The following is an 18480-nucleotide window of genomic DNA, read 5'->3' as shown; positions in this document are numbered from 1 at the left end:
AATCATGAAGCTTTTTAATTAGTTAGTTTGCAATTTTTAATGTATAGTTTATAAGCTCTTGTGTAAGGGGACAGATTCCTGGAAGAAGCAATCTCCTGCTCCCACTTGCCCCAGGTAGCAGGGACGAAGCTCACCAGCCAGGCAGAGCCCGGCAGGCCCTGGGACCAACACTGACGTGTTTTTCAGGTCCCTCAGCAGCCACCAGCTCCAGCCCCATGTGTGGACACCCTGGCACAGCCGTAGCTTGCAGTCCCTCTGCTGCCTGGGCAGGGAGGAGGTGGAAGGGGTAGGTTCCTCAGGGATGGAAGAGCCAGAGCTGTGGGACCCCATCACCTCGGCCTCTGACTCTGCAGTGCCACACATACCGTCCCTGGGAGGCTGGGACAGCTTCTGCCTGGTACAACACTGGGGTAAAGGGGTTCAGGCTGCTCCACACAGACACTGAACTCACCTTTGGTGTAAATGCACTGGCAGACAGCAGTACACAAGATCCCAAAGACTGGACACTCGGCTAGTGTGGTCCAGCCTGGGAATGGATGTTTTGTGACATCCCTTGACCACCCCCATTCCCCACTAATGCTCCAGCAGGGGAAAGGCAACCTGGCTACCCAGTTCTCCCTGCAATGGGAGACCTGCCACAAGTGCTGGAGAGGTGAAGGGAGGAGAAGCTCATCTGGAAAGACCAACAGATTGTCCACACTTGCAGTGTCTGCGCAGGTCACTGGAACCACTGTTGAACTCCAAATGGCATGGCCAGCCACAGCAGGAGAAGCAACCTATTGATCAACCAACTGCTGCAGCTGGTGTTATGCCCTTATGTGAAGTTTTGCACCACCTCCTCTCCCAAAACCCCACACCTGAACCCTGCCAAGGTCCCGCAGTACCTTCTCATAATATTGCAGCTCGTAATCCAGGATGACTCCGTTGGGCTGGTCGGGCTGAGACCATGAGAGGGTAATGCTGTCCACGGTGCGGCTGACCTGGTGCATGATGGACACGGCTGAAGGCGCTGGAAGAGAGAGCAAGAGAGAGGCCTGGGTCAGACACGGCACAGGCAGGACCACGTCGGGCTGGACACAGGCAGGGGCATTGCTGCTGTCTGGAGCTGCTGAATTCACCTCCAGCAGCGGCGGGGCTGCCCGGGGCTCAGGACATCCCGGCTGTTGTTGTGTGTAGAGGGCAGTTAGGGGAGAACAAAATATTTCCAGCACTCCTTAACAGTTTGTAATTAGAAACCATGTAGGGCAGTGTGTCAGGCAGGAGAACAGGTCATTCCCAGGCAAAACAATCCCCAGGTTGGAGCAGACACAGCGTTGTTCCCCTGGAAAAAGCGCTACCAGCCCAGCAATATGCAATCCTGCCTGCTTGCTACAGGGAAGTCGAGGGTTTTGTGCTTTGAGATTTGCATAGAGAAGCTTTCTAAGGCACAGGCAGACGCGGGAAGCAAGCGGCTCCTCTCCGCCTCAGTGTGCTGGGTCTGCAAGTTGCACATGCCAATCAAGGGAGGTGCATCCAGCAGCCTGAGCAGGCAGCACAAACCTGACCTGACATGCTGACAATGGTGAGTCGCCCGCCTCGTCAGAGCGCCCTGGAAATCACACACCCACGGACGCCGCTTGTCCCACTGCACACAATGGGCCTTCCCGCAGCTCCCCAGACGTCCCGGGCAGCTGCCCACCCTCCGCGGCCCTGCGCTGCCCACGCAGCTTGACGCATGGCCAGGTGGGAACGGCGCAGCCTCGGCTGGTGCCACGCCGTGGGAAAATTGGCCTCCAGGACCTGTGCTAACAAGCCCATGGGGCAGGGACCACAGCGCGCAGCTGCCACCTCCCTGCGGAACTCGGACCAGCTCTGATCCTGCTTGCTGCGGACCGGGGCAGGGGAGCAAGCAGGCCGGACTGCTGGCTCAGGCGCCGATGGCAGGGACGCCATGCAGGGATGCATGCAGAGATGCACTGTGGGTACCGGCCCTCAGCCCCCGCCTCGCTGGAGGGGCTGACACGCGGATGCCCTCGCTGCCTCTGTGACTGCTGAGCCGAGCACGTGTCCTTATCCCACCGTGTGTCCAGCCTCCCACGGCACCACCAACACGGCCTCCATGGACGGCGCTGAGGCCACCCCAGAGCTCACCCAGCACCAGCCCATTCTCAGAGCACTCAGGACAGCATCAGCCCTGGCACCCAGCACACACTTCCTTGCTCCGGCAGCGCCAGGGCACAGGGGAAGCCTCAGGGCTGGGAGAGGACTGGAAAGCGGCAGCGAGAGACCTTCTCCATCACTTGCACGCCAGGCCTGGTTACAAATGGATGCAGTGAGGCTTGCACTCAGAAGGGCTTTTACTAGGTCCAACCCTTTCAATATTTCATGGAAGAACAACTCATTTGACAGCTCTGAGAAACAGCTTGGAGGAGTGGCACACAAAGCCAAGCACGTCTTGCCCATCTCCAGCCTGGTTTGCATTGGCAACACCAGCAGCTGTGCCAGCTGGGGACTGCAGGCACCCGGACCAGCGCGGCTGCAGCGTGTTCTTGCACTTCCCCGTCATGAATTACAGCTGAGCAATTTCTCTCAAAGTACACAACAAAAGCCATTTTTCTGATCCACCATCTCTGCCTCTTCACTTCTCTGCTGCTCTTCTGGACTCAGAGCATTGCAGCTCCCAGATGTTCAATGCCTGTGTGCCCGGGGGAGGAGGTGCTGGGTATGGGTAAAGCAAGACCTGCCACCACACTGCTGCACCATTTCCCTTCATCTCCCTGCGCTTTCCCATCCTTGAAGGAAGGTGCAATGTGGAGAAGCCTCGGCAAAGTGTTGGTGACCTCTGGTTTTGTCCAGAACTTACTAAAATCGAACGAGTGCGGAGAACTTCCAGCACTGGAAGTGTTCAAGGTCAGGTTGGACTGGGCTTTGAGCAACCTGATCTAGTGGAAAATGTCCTTGAGGCAGGGGGACTGGATTAGGTGACCTTTAAAGGCCCCTTCTGACCCAAACCATTCTGTGATTCTAACAGATCCCGAGACTGAAGCCTCACTTCTGACCAAACACCAGTCCCTCCATCCACTCCTGGTTAGGCCAAGCCCCATCACCCACCATTCTGAAACTCTCTGTATCATCTCAGACCTCCACTTGCTCTGTCACGTACAGCACTGTGTCCCTCGCACCTTCATGTCCCAGTCCCACCACTTCAGGGGCCACATTTACAAACTCCTGGGATTAGTTTCTCATCCTGGTGTTAAGACAAGACACAGGTAACATTTCTGGAGCCTGTCAGCTCTTGCCAAAGCTTGCTGTTTCCTTGTCAACACAGGTTTCATAGGACATCTGCAGTCTCCAAGACAAACACTTCTCTCTCTGTGGAGAAAGGCCTTGGAAGGAAGATGTGCCCAGGCTACAGGTGTCCCTGCAGCAGGGGCTGGACTGAGTATGTGGCACATCTGAGCTGCACAGGCGCTGGGAACTGAGCCCACGCTCATACAGGCTGTTCCAGGACAGGGGCCGCATACACCCAGACCAGCCCCACCACAAAACCAGGATGTGGAAATGTCCCATGACTTAGACACAGGTTCAATAGCTGGTGTTGCAGCCGGAGAAGCTCCTTAGTGCCAGGTCCCTCTGGGCAGGACTGAGGTGCCCGGGATGCTCTTCTACGACTTCCATGCACCGCACACCAGCCTGGGAGTACGTGGCTTTACAAGGCACCTCCTGCTTCTCCAGGCCATGCTGAGGAAGCTACAAAATATAACAGCTAGAGCACTGTGTTTGTGAATCATTTGTGACCAGCCAGGGCCCAGCCAGCCGTGTACTCGGTGAATCTGCTCTCATCTGGCTCAGAAGAAAGAATCAAATCATGAGGTGGGGCTCATTTAATGAGACTTAATGAGCAAAATACGCTGTATGTTGGGGAGGAGGCAGATGAGATGAATGACTAGAGCAACTTCAGCACTTTTTCTACACCTGGGGCAAAGGAGTGTCTCTGGATAGACAGGAACATCCACCACGGCTTCTCCTCACTAACAGCTCTTGTTATCACAGACATCAGGGAAATGCACAATAATAAAATCACAGAAAGCTTTATGTCAGACGTGAACCCTGGAGGTTTCTAGTCCAACTGGCTTGCACAGTAATTTCAAAGTCAGATGACTTTGCTCAGGATTGCATACAGTTGAGATCTGAATATGCTCAGGGATGGGGAGCGCACAGGCTCTCGCAGCACCAGTCCCCAGCTGCCGTGCTCTTGTGGGGAAGAAGCTTTTCCTCACATCCCATTGGAACCTCCCTCATTGCACCTTGTGGCCATCACCGAATCACACAATCCCAGGCTGGTTGGGCTGCAGGAGCTCTGCAGATCCCCAGCCCAGCCCTGCCGGCGCAGGGTCACAGAGCAGATCACACAGGTGGGTCCAGGGGGTTTGAATGTCTCAGAGCAGGAGACTCCACACCCGCTCTGGGCAGCCTGGGCCAGGCTCTGGCACCTCCCAGCAAACAAGTTTCTGCTCATGTCCAGATGGAGCCTCCTGTGTTTCAGTCTGTGCCCGTTGCCCCTCACCCTGGCGTTGGGCACCACTGAACAGAGTCTGGTCCATCCTCTGACACCCACCCTGAGATATTGATCCATTGATCAGATCCCTCTCAGCTTCTCTTCTCCAGCTCAACAGCCCCAGCTCTCTCAGTGTCTCCTCATCACAAAGATGCTCCAGAGCCCTAAACTAACATCACTAAACCTAAACTCAACATCAGTATTGTCCGCTCGCTGTGCACCCCTGGGAAGAGTCTGGCTCTGTCTTCTCTTTAAACTCCCTTTCGAAGTGGCAGACTGTAGTTAGCTGCCACTCGGCCTCTCCGGGCTGGCCAAACCCAGCTCTCAGCTCCCCCATATGTCTTGTGCTCCGTCCCCCGCCCATCCCAGTGACCCTCCTGCTGGACCTGCTCCCGTTTGTTGATGTCTCTGTAGTCCTGGGGAGCCCCAGCGTGGGCACAGGACCCCAGATGTGGCCTCATGAGTGCTGAGCAGATGGGACAGTCACTCTCCTCAATCTTTTGCTTGTGCTCTTGCTAACAGAGCACAGCTGCACAACACGGTCCTTCTCACACGTCTTCACCACAGGCAAGGACAAAGGTTTGTGCAGAGAGAGGCTCCCGACTGTGAATAAGGCACGGACTGGGACTGGGTGTCTCAGTTTGAAGGCAGATTAGTGGAGTCAGCCAGCCAGAGTGACTTTCTGACGTCCAGTCAGAAGGAAAAGCTTCCAGATCACGACACAAATGCTCAGGTAGCTGGTGTCTGGCAAACACCTCCTTCACAGTCAGCTGAAAGCTCCTGAAGACCCACGAGTTTCTGTCTCTTCACCACTTCCAAGGCTGGAAGGTCCTGGTTCTCTACCCTGCCCCTAAGTCCCTGTGGGAGACCTTGTGCAAATCCGCATTATCCCTCTGTACTGCCATTTTCTACCTGGAAAATAAGGTTAGCTGTCCTGGCTTGTTTCCACTCCCTGCCTGTCTTATCTAATTTTACTGAGCACTTTCAGAGGCTGAGACTGTGCTCCAGGGCTTCGTCCTCCGGCGGTATTTAATGCATGTAATATAACAGCTAAAAAGGAAGGAGGGAGATGAAAACATATGAAGTGAACATAAAGAGCATCCGATCTGGGATAGTGCTACGTGGTGATACCCTCATCGCCAGGTGTGCTCCAGCTCCGACAGAAGCACCAAGCGCTTTGTGACCAGCCTGAACCACGATGCAAAAAGAGCTTTTCTGCCACGGGACATGGTGAAGTGACAAACGCTATGGAAAAGGCTGAGAGAAGCGTACACTTCCTGAGACGTGATGAACTCAGCCGGGCAAAGACAACTGAAGTCTCAAAATATCTAAGCTGACTTCCCTGAGCTGTTGTTTCTGAACACACTATACACAGGTTCCCTCCATTGGCTTTCTGAGTGTTTCAAAGCAAAGATTTAACAAACTGCAAAAAGGATCAAAAAGCAAAGAAAGGTCTTTGTTGTTCAGGCTGCTTTGTGCCAAGCCCTGTCCAGAACCAGCCGGAGTACAGCGGGGCTGCTGCCACCAAAGACCCAGCGGCAGCTTTTAACCTGGCCCTGTGGGATCAGTCATCTCGTTCCACGAACCGTGACTCCTCTTTGTTCCCTTGTGACAAAAGAAACAGAGCTTTAGGGACCATTTCCAGGTTGGAAAAGGGTCACCTGGAACATTTCCAGGTTGGAACTGGTCACTGAATTGGTGACAATTGCCCAGTGGTGCAAATTCCCCAGTGCCAGACCCTCCCTCAGCTCTTGGCTCGCCTGGTTGTCCCTCACCCATGGAAGCTGTTTGAGTTACTACGCACAGGGAAAAGAGATGCTGGAAAAGGGATGCTGGAAAAGGGGTGCTGGAAAAGGGGTGCTGGAGAAGGGACCTGCCCTGTGACGCAGAAAGAAGATGAGATTTGGAGCATCCCAGCTCTCAGAGCCACTTTCACTTTGAGTTATCACCCCCATGAACGTGTCAGCAGAGGCAGATTGATCCTGATGCTGTCTCCAGGTGCGTGTGTACAGCAACGATGCAAAATGAAACAGAACTTCACTTCCGCAGTGGAGGGAACATTACTTTTCATGACTGAAATCCCTAAGCCCCACTTCACTTTGTGGCAAAATGAATCAGTCCTTGAAAGGCACTTTTCTCCATCCTCTTCATCTGCGATGGCCTCAGATTCTTCGGATTCCTCCTAGTGGAGCCCCATGGCTTTTCCAAATTGCTGAGAAATAAAGCAAGCCAAAACCACCACTGGAGTGTAAAACAAGCTTAATGAAACTCCAGCGATGTAAAGAGGCAGATGACCTGTCCCCTGCTGCAGAGCAGGGAGGGACGGAGACGCTTCCATGGTCACCAACCACGGCCCCGCGGCGCTGATCACAGGCAGGCCCCGGTCTGGCTCGGGGCTCCGGCAGTTCGCCTGGTGCTCCAGGAGCTGAGCAGACTCTGCTGGCTGGGGCAGCTCTGCAGGGTAAATCTCTGGAGGTGTCGACAGCTCTTCTTGTCCGGCTTTTCTGCTGCCCACACAGGGTGCAGGAAGCTGCCTGAGCTTAACTACTGGGAACACGTGGGAAGGATGGAGATCAAGATGTAGCCCATCCTCAGGTCTTGCCAGAAGAGCCACATACCCGTAACCTCCCCGAAGGACACACAGGTGTCCGCTGAATTTTGCCAGAGCCTGTAATGACAGCAAAACCAGCAGGGTCCTCACAATCCATTCTGTGATTCCATGATTCTGTAATCCATGCTGGCTCAGTGCCACACGGTACACAAGTCCAGGCAAGAAGGTCTCAAATCCCACCGCACAGCATGTTCAGAGAACTTCATGGAGAGGCTGGGATCTCATATGCTGCTTCACTGACTGTCTCCCAGGAAAACTCAAACATCTACCAGGGCAAAAATGTAGTCACAATGGGTTTTGGCAAGAGAAGGACCAAAGCCATGAGGCTTTTCAGCCCATTGAGTATTTAACCTTCCCAAAAGCAGTGCCACACAGAGGACAACACTTCTTGTGTAGCCCGAAGTTGGTCTTGCCAGTGTCAAGGTGGGTCTGGCAGGCACCCTGAGTTAATGAATCAGGTAAAAGAGTCACAGGTAAGGAAGCCCATCCTATACTCTTCCGTCTGTGCTTTGTACTGGGGCCATGTTGTGGATTGAGTCTACTAGCGAGACAGACATAACCTAGGCCAGACATAACCATGGTGCTCCGGCCTGTCCCAGGTCAGCGTTCCTGGCCTAGGTAATCCACTGAGGTGCCTTATTCAGGTCCAGCTCAAGGGCCTGTCCTGGGGAAAGGGATGAACTGAGAGGCTCAGGTGCCTGCACACCGAGCACAGAGCGGAGCCGCAGGGCTGGCGGGAGACGCCGACTGAGGCGCCTTCTCCCACTCCACCCTTCAGTTCCCAATAGCACCAAACCCAGGGGTGCTGGTGAGATGGGACCCCGGCAGTCTGGTCCAGCCTATCTGCCACACGATGATCCCAACACCGGATCAGGGACAGCTGGAGTTTTGTTAGACAAATCTTTGCATCTCCATGGATGGTGCTTCCCTAATTATTGATCTCCCTGTATTAATACCCTTTGGTCTTTTTTTTTTTAATTATCTCCAGAAATAAAATGACAGTTTTGGGTCATAAAGCACAACCTTTCTCTGCCATATTACTGTAAATGAGCCGCACCATGTCCTGCCTCCCACTCACTCTAGCTGAGTCACATTCAGCATTTTAAAAAGTAAATCTTCTAAAGAAAGACAAAACAAAAGGCAAGAAGAGACCAAAACTGATTATAAAACCGAAGTCACCCAGCTAAGGATCCCTAACAGGCACACAGGCCAGCAGAGCCGCCGCATCGTTCAGAACGGCACCTGGAGCCCGCGCTGGTGCTTCGGCTCTGCCTCCCGACCTGCGGCTGCTGCGGACGGACCATGAGCTGGGAAGAGTCTCTGTGCCAACCCCGGACCACGAGCGGGCAGAGCCTCTTTGACTTAGACAGCAAGAGCTTCCACTTGGGAGCTGTCACCTTTCTCCCAGCACGGCTTTCTCAATATCCTAAGATGACCTCCATCCCAGCCCTTTTCAGTACACAGAGACCAAGAATAAGGACATGAGGGTGTATGAGGACTCACTTAACGAGGGAACAAGCAAGCATCTTCCTCCCAAACATCGAGCAACATCACCTGTCACCCTGTGACACAGTCTCATCCCTCATGTGTGCTGGTTCATCCCATCCCAAGGGACCCATTGGGGCTACAAGCATCCTATTCCTATCAGGCTTTGATAGCAGAGGCGGTTTTCTGTGTCAGGTCCTGACTCTTGGGCCACCACAACTGCTGCCCCCGGTGTTCAGCAGGTGTGACCCGCAGCTCCAAACCAGGGCAGCTACTCCCGAGGACGAGGCAGCAGCTTCTCATAGCTCAGCATGTGCTTCCAGATAACTAAGAAACGACGATTTGTTCAAGAAAGGGATCCTATTTTAACCTATTTGTGACTGTGAGTCTCTCTTTACAGGTTTACATCCTTGCTGGAAATCATCTCCAGGTTTCCCTCTGTGATTCGCTGTGATGCGCGGGCTGACACCTCTGTGGAAGAGGGACCAAGAGCTCCGTGCCCACCAGCTTCCAGGGCTACAGAAGCAGCTTCTGCTAAGAGAAACCAAAACCCCAGGAGGCACAGATCCACCGCGGCAGAGGCAGCGACACTGTCGCTCATCCCTCCGCAACAGGCTTTGGATTCACAGTATCACAGTATGTTTGGTATTGGAAGGGACCTCAAAAGATCATCTAGTCCAATCCCCCTGCTGGAGCAGGAACACCCAGATGAGGTTACACAGGAAGGTGTCCAGGCGGGTTGGAATGTCTGCACAGAAGGAGACTCCACAACCCCCTGGGCAGCCTGGGCCAGGCTCTGCCACCCTCACTGAGAAGAAGTTTTTTCTCAAATTTAAGCGGAACCTCTTGTGTTCCAGCTTGATCCCATTACCCCTTGTCCTACCATTGTTTGCCACCGAGAAGAGCCTGGCTCCAATTCTTTAACTAAAGATTCGCTTGATCTCAGGTGCAGACAAAGGTATGTCGGTAACACTGCTAAGCCTCAGGCTTGCTATAGCCAGTATTTTACTTCCATACCAAATAGTTACTTCTTTGTTTGCCTGCTGAAACTGATAAAAAAGATGAAGAGAAAGAAGGAAAGAGAAGAAGGAAAGAGATCTGTTTTCCAGGAGAAATAGGCACTTTCTAATTGCAGCAAAACCAGAGAGAAGGTCACACCAACCGCAAAACTCAGGGCAGCGTGATGAGACAGCACAAGAACACGGTGATTTTGCAGAAAAATGGGAAAAGCTGCTGGAACATTCAGGTCTGAACATCTGCACGAGACTGGCGATGGGCAGGGAGTTAAATATAGCTGGGACGCTTGTGGCTGACCCTGTGCATATGTTATAGACACACATCCAGTTTTCTTTGAGGACTGCGAATTACGACGGGCCCACCGTGCCTCCTGGGAGGTTTTCCTCATGGTTCCTTGCTCTTTTCTAAAACGCACATATTATTTTCAGATTGAAATGTATGGCTGTCATCTTCCCGCTGCTGGAACCTATCTGGTTTTGCTAGCTAAATTAAGGAGGAATCTAGAAACAGAGTTTTATCTTCATGAAAGAACGGAGAGATCATGACAATATTTTCTTTTCATCTTATTTCCTGCTATCTAAGCAGACCGAATTTCTCGAGTGCTTCACAGATCTATCAGCCCACATATCAATCTGATGACTCTCTCCTGAACCGTTTTCGATTTTGTGTTAACCTCCTTTTCAAACATAAACCTCGAAACTGATCGCAGTAGCCAGAAACCGCCTCTCTCAACCTCAGCGACAGCATCCAGCCCCTCGCTCGGGTCTGACATTCCTGCGAGCGTGTCCAACACGGCACCGCTCTGACTCAGCCCGGCCCTCAGACGCTGGCGCAGAGCTGCCGTTCCCTCTCCATCGGGCGCTTCACTGTTATTTGTAGCTATGCCCGCAGCCCGGGGACGGGAGAACGGCGCTCCCTTTGCTCCCTGCTGACACGGGTCGCACTGAACGCCGGGGGACCCCGTCGGCTTCTGCAGTTCCTACAACCCCCGTGTCCTGCTGGGAGCGGGGCGAGAGATCCTGGATGCATCCAAAATGAGTGTAAATGGTGAAACTGCTCTGTAAAGCTTAAGGCAATTCATTACGATCAAACTGACAAAAAGCAGTAGGGGGGCATCACACAATCACCAACTGTACTGGGTGAATAAGAAATAAAAAGGCTTATTTTCGTCCTTGGTTTGGTGTCTCTGAGTTGTACCGTTTAGAGCTGTTCTTAGGAAGCTCATGTGTTTCCCTCCCTAACCTATGTCCATGACACCAGGTCTTCTCAATCCAGCTGAACAAGACCAGGAATCCTCAGGACATGTGCTGGGGAACCCTCCTCTTTGACTTAGACAGCAAGAGCTTCCATTTGGGAGCTGTCACCTTTCTCCCAGCACGGCTTTCTCAATATCCTAGGATGACCTCCATCCCAGCCCTTTTCAGTACACAGAGACCAAGAATAAGGACACGAGGGTGTATGAGGACTCACTTGAGGGAACAAGCAAGCATCTTCCTCCCAAACATTGAGCAACATCACCTGTCACCCTGTGACACAGTCTCATCCCTCATGTGTGCTGGTTCATCCCATCCCAAGGGACCCATCGGGGCTACAAACATCCTATTCCTATCAGGCTTTGATAGCAGAGGCGGTTTTCTGTGTCAGGTCCTGACTCTTGGGCCACCACAACTGCTGCCCCCGGTGTTCAGCAGGTGTGACCCGCAGTGACGTGGTGCTGTGAAACACGGCTGCCCACCAGTGTCCCCAGCGCTTTGGAGCCTCAGTGCTGCCGGGAGGTCCCACCATGCAGGCTGGGGAGCTGAACTGCTGCTGTAAAGGGAAGGACGCTGGACAAGGCCCTGCCAGAAAAGCCCCCGGGGAGCAGCGCAGGCCCCTGGGCTCCCCGGGCAGCACCCTGGCCACTCTGGGGGGTTGGCAGGACTGTGTGGCTCCAGCCTCCCAGGGGACACAGGGATCTTTCCGCAGCTTCTCTTTCATGATCTGTACACCCATTTGAAACGCTGCCAGTTGAAATGTGCCCCCCATTTCGCCGCTAGACCCCCACCTCCTTCACCTGCCGGGCCCACAGGGCTCAGCCCGCCAGCGGGTCAGCGCTGTTGAAATCCCGGTACAATCAAAGCGTCTCCATTCCTCCGCTGGCTTAGCTGGAAGAGTCAGGTTACAGGCAGCAAAACCCCTATCTCTGATCACTTTAATACCACTAACCCATGTCATGTCAGACAGAGTCAACATTTGCTCTGGAAAACACTCACGACAGAGAGAGAGCAAAGCCAACCCGGCCCGTGGCCTCTCCCAGCAACACTTTGAAATTACCCAGGGGAAAAAACGAGGTGAACAGCTGGGAGTTCTCCAGCATCTCCTCAGAGCCCTCCTGACAGATCTTGGTCCCTGGAGTGTCAGGTTACTGAACGGGGGAACTGCTTTTATTATAGGAGGGTCAGCAGGGAATTCTGGTATTTTCAATTACCCGCAAGCAGGAGCGGCTGCGATCCAGGGTCAGGATTAACCGCCTGACCCCCGGCTGAAGACAGAGTGGCAGGGAAATGCACCATGATGCTGCAAGGCACCAGCTAGTCCAGAGGCCACGGGACAGGGCAGTGAATGCGAAGATGTGGGGGAGAAAGTTGCTGACAGGGAATCTGGCTGCGGATACTTGAATTTCTGCAACTGCTCTGCAAATGTGGCAGAAGGAGAGGCCTGGAGAACCCTGGGGTAAGCAGGCAAGCTTCTCCCCCAGGGGTTCAGCCTCGCTGGGAGACTCACGTAGCTACAACACGCGGGAACTGGGTGGGCAACGGGATCCCCCGTGGGACCAGAGCAGGGACATCCCTCATACGGGGCTCCCAGGAGGGCCCCGAGCTCCTTCAGGTGCTGCACAACCTCGCTGCAGCCGGACAGAGGGGTGAGGCCGCAGCAGCGAGGACGGTGCTGTGATCAGCCATGGAGCAAGGGCTTCCCTGACCGGGTACACAGGGTGTGGAGACATCGAGGCTGTGATCCAGGCTCCAGCAGCACCCAAAAACAGTGTTTGAAATGACAGGAGCACAGAGTGGGTCCATGCAAGGCTGCAGGCAGGTGAAATACGTACCTGGGGCTCAGGTGGCCCCTGTTTCTCAAGCATGGGCAGAGTGGAGAGCCAGAACAACTCCCTCTGCACCTGGAGGTCCTGTGCAGCATCTCACCCAAGGGACGCCTAATGCAAATCAGCTCTCCTTGCCCCAGGGCACCCCAGTCCCACACGGTCCCCAGGAGGTCACGGTCACTGCGCATTGGTTCAGCTGTCCCCTGTCCAGGTCCCATCGCTGACCTCAAGACCTCAGCTCTTCATACTCTACCAGGGTTAATCCTCAGCATCCAAATGCACCTAGGCATGTAACTGAAAATTGATTTATTTCATTAAAATCTTCTCCATTTTTTGCTTCTCCATGTAAAACTAACTCTTCCCTGCCATTTAAGCATGACCATGTTTCACAACCCCGTCCACAGGCACTCCTGGATTTGCATTTGGGATGCCCTCCTCCAACACGAGCACTGAGAGCACCACAGGGAAGCTCTTCCCCACCTGCCCTCGGTGGCAACCCTGCTGAGCCCGCTCATGGCCTGGAGACCTCCACAGGTTTGTGACTCTCCTGCTAAAAGGGTTCACGATTGCCTGGACTGTTAAAATGTTCATCTCTTCCCCATGTTCTCCCTGTGATGGCGTGTTCAGCAGCCACATGCTTTTGAGATCAATTACCTCCAGCAGACGCTGAAGAAAGCAACGCAGCATCGGCAGCGCTCAGGCAATTTAATAAACTTTCAAAGTACCAAAAGCCGCAGGTCTGGGATGTCCACCGGACTCACTAGAGCTCTAGAAAACCGGTATTTCACAGTTTGTGATGTTCTTTTTTCCGAGGTTCCTGGTGGGGTGGCCCCATCAGGCTGGTACCCACAATGTGTGTGTGAGTCGAGTGTCTGGAAAATTCCCCAGCAGACGCAGCCCCCAGCCCCTTGAGTTTGTAACTACAAGTGCTATAAAATCTTAAACACAGCAGTGCAGTCCAAACCTAGTCCTGGCTCTGGCCCCATAAGAATCAACGAAGGCTTTGGTTGTAGATTACAGCCTTTAAAGCAGTTCCTAATGTCACTAGCCCAGCGCTTTGGCACGGGCAGATGAAGGCTTTTGGCTGTCTCGACGTTGTTTGTTTGAGTTTGCAGCCCTCACCCCTATGCTGCCCCCCTGCCCACGGCGCGGGGACAAACGCTGTGCTGAGCACGGAGAGGAGGTGCTGCCGAGGACCCGCATCGCCCGCAGCGCCGCGTGTGCCAAGGTCACCCCACCTCCTGGCCGCTCTCCATGTGGAAACCTCATCTGCTCCAGATCAAGGCGATGGCATCGGCCAAAGGCTGGCAGGGAGCAGGAACACCAGCAGCAGCCAGCCCTCTGTCCCTCCAATCTGCCCTGCTCGGATTGTCAATAAAACGGTACTTTCCTAGAAAGCATCAGTTAATTACACCCAAAACTGTTCTAAGGAACATACTGATTTTGAAATGTCAAACACAGACAACTTAGACCAGAGAAATGACGCCTGCTGCAGAGCATCCCCTTGCACCCGCCGGGTCTTGCTGATTTGAGACTGAACTTGTTCCCTTGATTTCTTTCATGGCTTCGCTCTGTGTGGGTGGAAATTTTGGAAAGACCAGGGTTTTTTGTTGGAAAGAGCCCCTCCCGCCCAGCCCCCCGACGCCACAGCACACGGGCAGTGATGAAGATGGAGCGGGCTGCGGTGAGACAGGCGCAGTGAGGATCCGCCTGCCTGAGCCGAGTCACACATAGACTTGTTTGACACACAGAGGGGACGACTCAATCATGGGGATTCTGGGATGGACCAAGGGACAACCGGCCAGTGGCTGCATTAACCCAACTCACTACAACCATCTATTATGGACCACATAAACACACCACTGATCAGCATCATCCCGCAGCGTCTGCTCAGCTGATCAAACACTGTGACCCCCAAACTGGCGTCTCGTGTGTCTGCAGCCTTGTCTGCTGCCTCCAGCATCTCCACCTGCCCCAGCGCTGGCACTCGTGCGCAAGCGAAGCAATTAGCACCGTGGGCTGTGTTTGCCAAGCGCAGCAGTGAAGATAAATCACCCTCCTGCACATGCCAGTGAAGGTGAGTTCCCAAGCCACCCGCCAGCCCCCGGCACACGCGGCGGCGACGGCAGCACGTTATGGGGAGAGGGGGAGGCACTGGGTCACCAGAAGGGACTTTCCAACCCATCCATCACGGATGGGCTTTTGTTTTCTGCCTGAAGTCAACTCCAGATGCTTCGGAGCAGGTTTCTGAAGCTCCAGGCAGGTGTGGGAAAAATGATCCTCAAACTCACCAAGTAATTTATGCAACAGGGAGGCCTGGGAGCGAGCAGGTGGAGGAGCTGGTGGTGGCAGAGAGCAGCATCTGCTCGGAAAGCTCCAGCAGTGCAGCCCGTACCCTGCTCTGCCAACACCCCCAACGCCCCACGCGGCAGCGGGGAGAGAAATCCTGGAGAGCCGGCAGCTGGCAAAGATCCCACCATCTGGGAGCCCTGGCTGCAGACGGGCTCCCGCGGGCACAGGACCGGGGACTCGGGCACGGAAGGTCCTTCCCGGGCACTGACCGCCGGCTGCTGCAAGTGGGGGATGCGGCAGCAACAGGGTGGGCCACCAAGCAAGAGGAGCAGGGCAGCAAATGTCAAGCAGCATCAGGTTCTGGTGGCAATGGCCCCGTGTAAGAGGCAGCCAGGATGAAGGTGGGAGCTGGAGATGAAGGAAAGAGAAGAGGGGAGAGAAGATGGGCTGCAGAGCCAGGATGGTTATGGGGGTCCATGTGGAGGGGAAGGTCTGGCTGCTAATACTGGGTAAAACAGGTAGCCATGGGGATATCAAGGTTGCAGGAGGTTTGGGAGCCTGGAAGCAGGGCAAGCTGTCACAGAAACACATCCAGTAAAGTCCCCGAAAGAAGAAACTTGGGATTTATGGGACCTCAGGAACAGATCTAGAGGAGCTCTGCAGACATGCTCCCATTCGCTCTGTCACACAAGCAAACGGGCTTCTGCTCCAGCTCCTCCACATAGGAGATGGTTCCGCAGCTCAGAACATCTCTGATTTTCCATCTAAACCAATCACCAGCCACTCTGCACCATCTGCTCTTGTCCTTCTGCTTTCGTAGCTCTTCTTCCTTTCTGGTGTCCTTCCAGCCCGGCACGTAGTGAGACTTTACTACAGCTCTGCCGTAGCCCATTCTTCACAAGGTTCCATACTGAACTGTCTGCTGCCAGGTCCTGCTCAGCTGCCTCCAGCTCTCAATTACTGACGTTTTTGCTGTTGGGCCCCAAATGGCCTCACTCTTTCCATTGTTGAATTTCACCCTGATTCTGTTATTCCACCTCTCAGCATCTTCCTGGAGGTATCACGGTCCTCTGCTGTCCCAGCAACGTTTGTGCCAGTTTTCTGCACAAGAAATACTCTACCAGATTTGAAACACCAACAAGTATGAGATCACGTTCCATGATCTCGGTCAGCCACCTCAGTGCCGCCTGATGCTTCCCCATTCGGGTGGTACCATGTCCCATTTAGACAGCTCCTGGACAGGCTTCCAGCTTTACTAAATTAGATCTTTTACTGGTGTCTAGACAAGCAGAGTGTACTGCATTTCCTTAGAAAATCAGTGATCTCATTGGAAAAAAGGCAAAAACAAGCTACACAGACTCGTGTAGAAGGACTTGATGGGTCCTCTGTCTCTTGATGTCTCAAGTCAAGACTGGTTGCCATTCTGAAAGATGTTGTAGCCAAAGACAGGACTGAACGTGAAATGCAGGTTGATCTAAAGCATCTCTTGGCTTGAACCTCTGAATCTCAGTATAACAAAGAGCAATGGCCACAAGTCATCGTTTGGGAGGTTCAGGTTGGATGCTGGGAGTTCCTTCACCAGGGGCTGGTGCAGCTTGGGACACGGCACTGAGAACGTGGGGAGGTGTCTGCCTTTGGGGGTCACCAGCAATTGTCTCACCCAAAGCCTCGGCTGCCCTGCTGGCACAGGTGAGAGGTCAGACGAGAGATCCAAGATGCTGGGATGCCACTATCCATCTCCTGCCTTTCATTTTTACACTGGAAGACAAGAAACAGACTCATTCACAGCTTTTAAGGGCAGGGAAGCTCATTCCACCTCTTCAAGGTGATTTCTGCCTACACTGTCCCAGGCTGCTGTTCCACAGACAGGGAAATCTCAACTGAACAATTCCTGACTGCAGCTGCTCAGGACCAGGCTGGGAGCAGCACCGGAGAACAGGAGATGCCACGACTCCTGCTCGTGTCCAAGGGCGCAGGACCTGCTGCGCACCGCTCTGAAGGAGGAAGCCAGACAGATCTTCCGATATAAAACAAAACCAAGAAGACAAAAGCAAGAGTCCAATGGGCGCCAGGCCATCCAGTTCTCCTCTCCCGCCCTTGCCTGCAGCACAGCTGATGTGACCAGCAAACAGCAACCTGGACAAACGAGAAGTGCCAGTCCCTACCAACCACGTATCTTCGCCTTGTCACCACCCCGGCTCTGCTGCTCTCTCCTCACCCTTCCATGCTCCCTGTTGCATTTGGCAGTAAAGCTCATGGACCGTTTCTGCAAGGGATATCTTTTTTTGGTTGAAGGTAAAGGAAAATCCTCCCTTACGGTGCTTGCGCTTCCTAGGATCTGTCTCACCCGTGCATCGTTACTCATGGCTGAACTCCCCAAGCTTTGCATGAGGACAGGACTGGGCTGAGCTGTCCTTGGGTTCACAGGCACCTCTGGGTCTTGGCAGGACAGCGCTGTCCAAAAGACATTGCCTGTCTGGGGTGCGAGCTCCCGGGCTCTGATAGCATCCTGAAGCACAAATTCAGACCCCAATGATGTCTGGCGTGAACTGGTGCACAGGTGTGAGCCGCACATCGCCCCAGCCAAACGACCCATGTCGCAACTTGCCGTCATATGACACTGAGAATAATAATGCAAATAATTGTAACAAGTTGTCTGGATCCATAGGGAGGGAGTAAACTCCAATAAACTCCACCGCTGCAGATGCTGCTCCTGACCGTTTATCAGGAAAGTGCATCATTTTTTCCTGTCGCACACTAGTTGGTATTCACACTGTATTAGGTCCTTATTACTCTTTTTGGCTCTGTTTGCACCCACGAGCCTCTGACATTAGAGTTAATCCTCCCTTCTTATCCCATGTAGCACCAGAGTCGCTCACAAAAGGGACACATCCCCAAAAATCTGGATGTTCTCTTTCCCCCATCACTGGGAGGTCTTGGTTTTGTCTCTGGATACTCAGGAGCCCAGGGCTTCTTCCTCCCTTCTCAGCTTGCAGGCTGTAGCCACAGTCTGCTATCAAGAGGTGTCTTTCCCACGGGCTGTTGAAGTCCCCCCTGCCCAAGCAGCCCCCACCCGGGGCACGGAGCCTGCCCGCGGTGCGGATGGAGCCGCAGATCCTCCCAGCACCGAGTGTCCACCCTCCCCGATCCTCCACAAAGAATGGCCACAACTCAGCAAGCAGGGGCTGCGTGCTGTCACCAGAAAGAGGGCTGATGTCTGGGAAGGCTCTCAATTAGCCAAGTGTCATTATCGCAAGCGCTGGGCCATGCCCAGCTCCTTGACCCCTGGCTTCCTCCTGTGCCTCCCCTCTTGGATGCTGGCACGGCTCTCAGCCACCCTCTTGGCACAGATATTTTGTCCTGGCATGGCTGAGAAAAGGCTCTTGGTGGCACCCGATATCTGCATGATGGGCTGGTTTTCTTGTTTTCTTTGGCCACATCATAGTCCCTTAAGAC

At 53.8% G+C, this 18480-nt stretch overlaps 1 protein-coding gene across 4 annotated transcripts in view; it reads right to left on the bottom strand.

The window, feature by feature from the left end:
- Positions 1 to 18480, bottom strand: part of EPHB2 (EPH receptor B2) — a 144510-nt gene that overhangs the window by 27306 nt on the left and 98724 nt on the right. For all 4 annotated transcript variants that reach the window (XM_065038196.1, XM_065038198.1, XM_065038197.1 and 1 more), the window contains exon 6: positions 885 to 1009. In XM_065038196.1, the coding sequence (XP_064894268.1) occupies positions 885 to 1009 (125 nt within the window). The remainder of the gene's footprint in view (positions 1 to 884; positions 1010 to 18480) is intronic.

Source organism: Columba livia, chromosome 21 (genome assembly GCF_036013475.1).
Source record: "Columba livia isolate bColLiv1 breed racing homer chromosome 21, bColLiv1.pat.W.v2, whole genome shotgun sequence".
NCBI classification, from domain to species: Eukaryota; Metazoa; Chordata; class Aves; order Columbiformes; family Columbidae; genus Columba; species Columba livia.
Note: the sequence above shows the minus strand (reverse complement) of the source record. Positions and strands in the feature narration are given on the sequence as shown.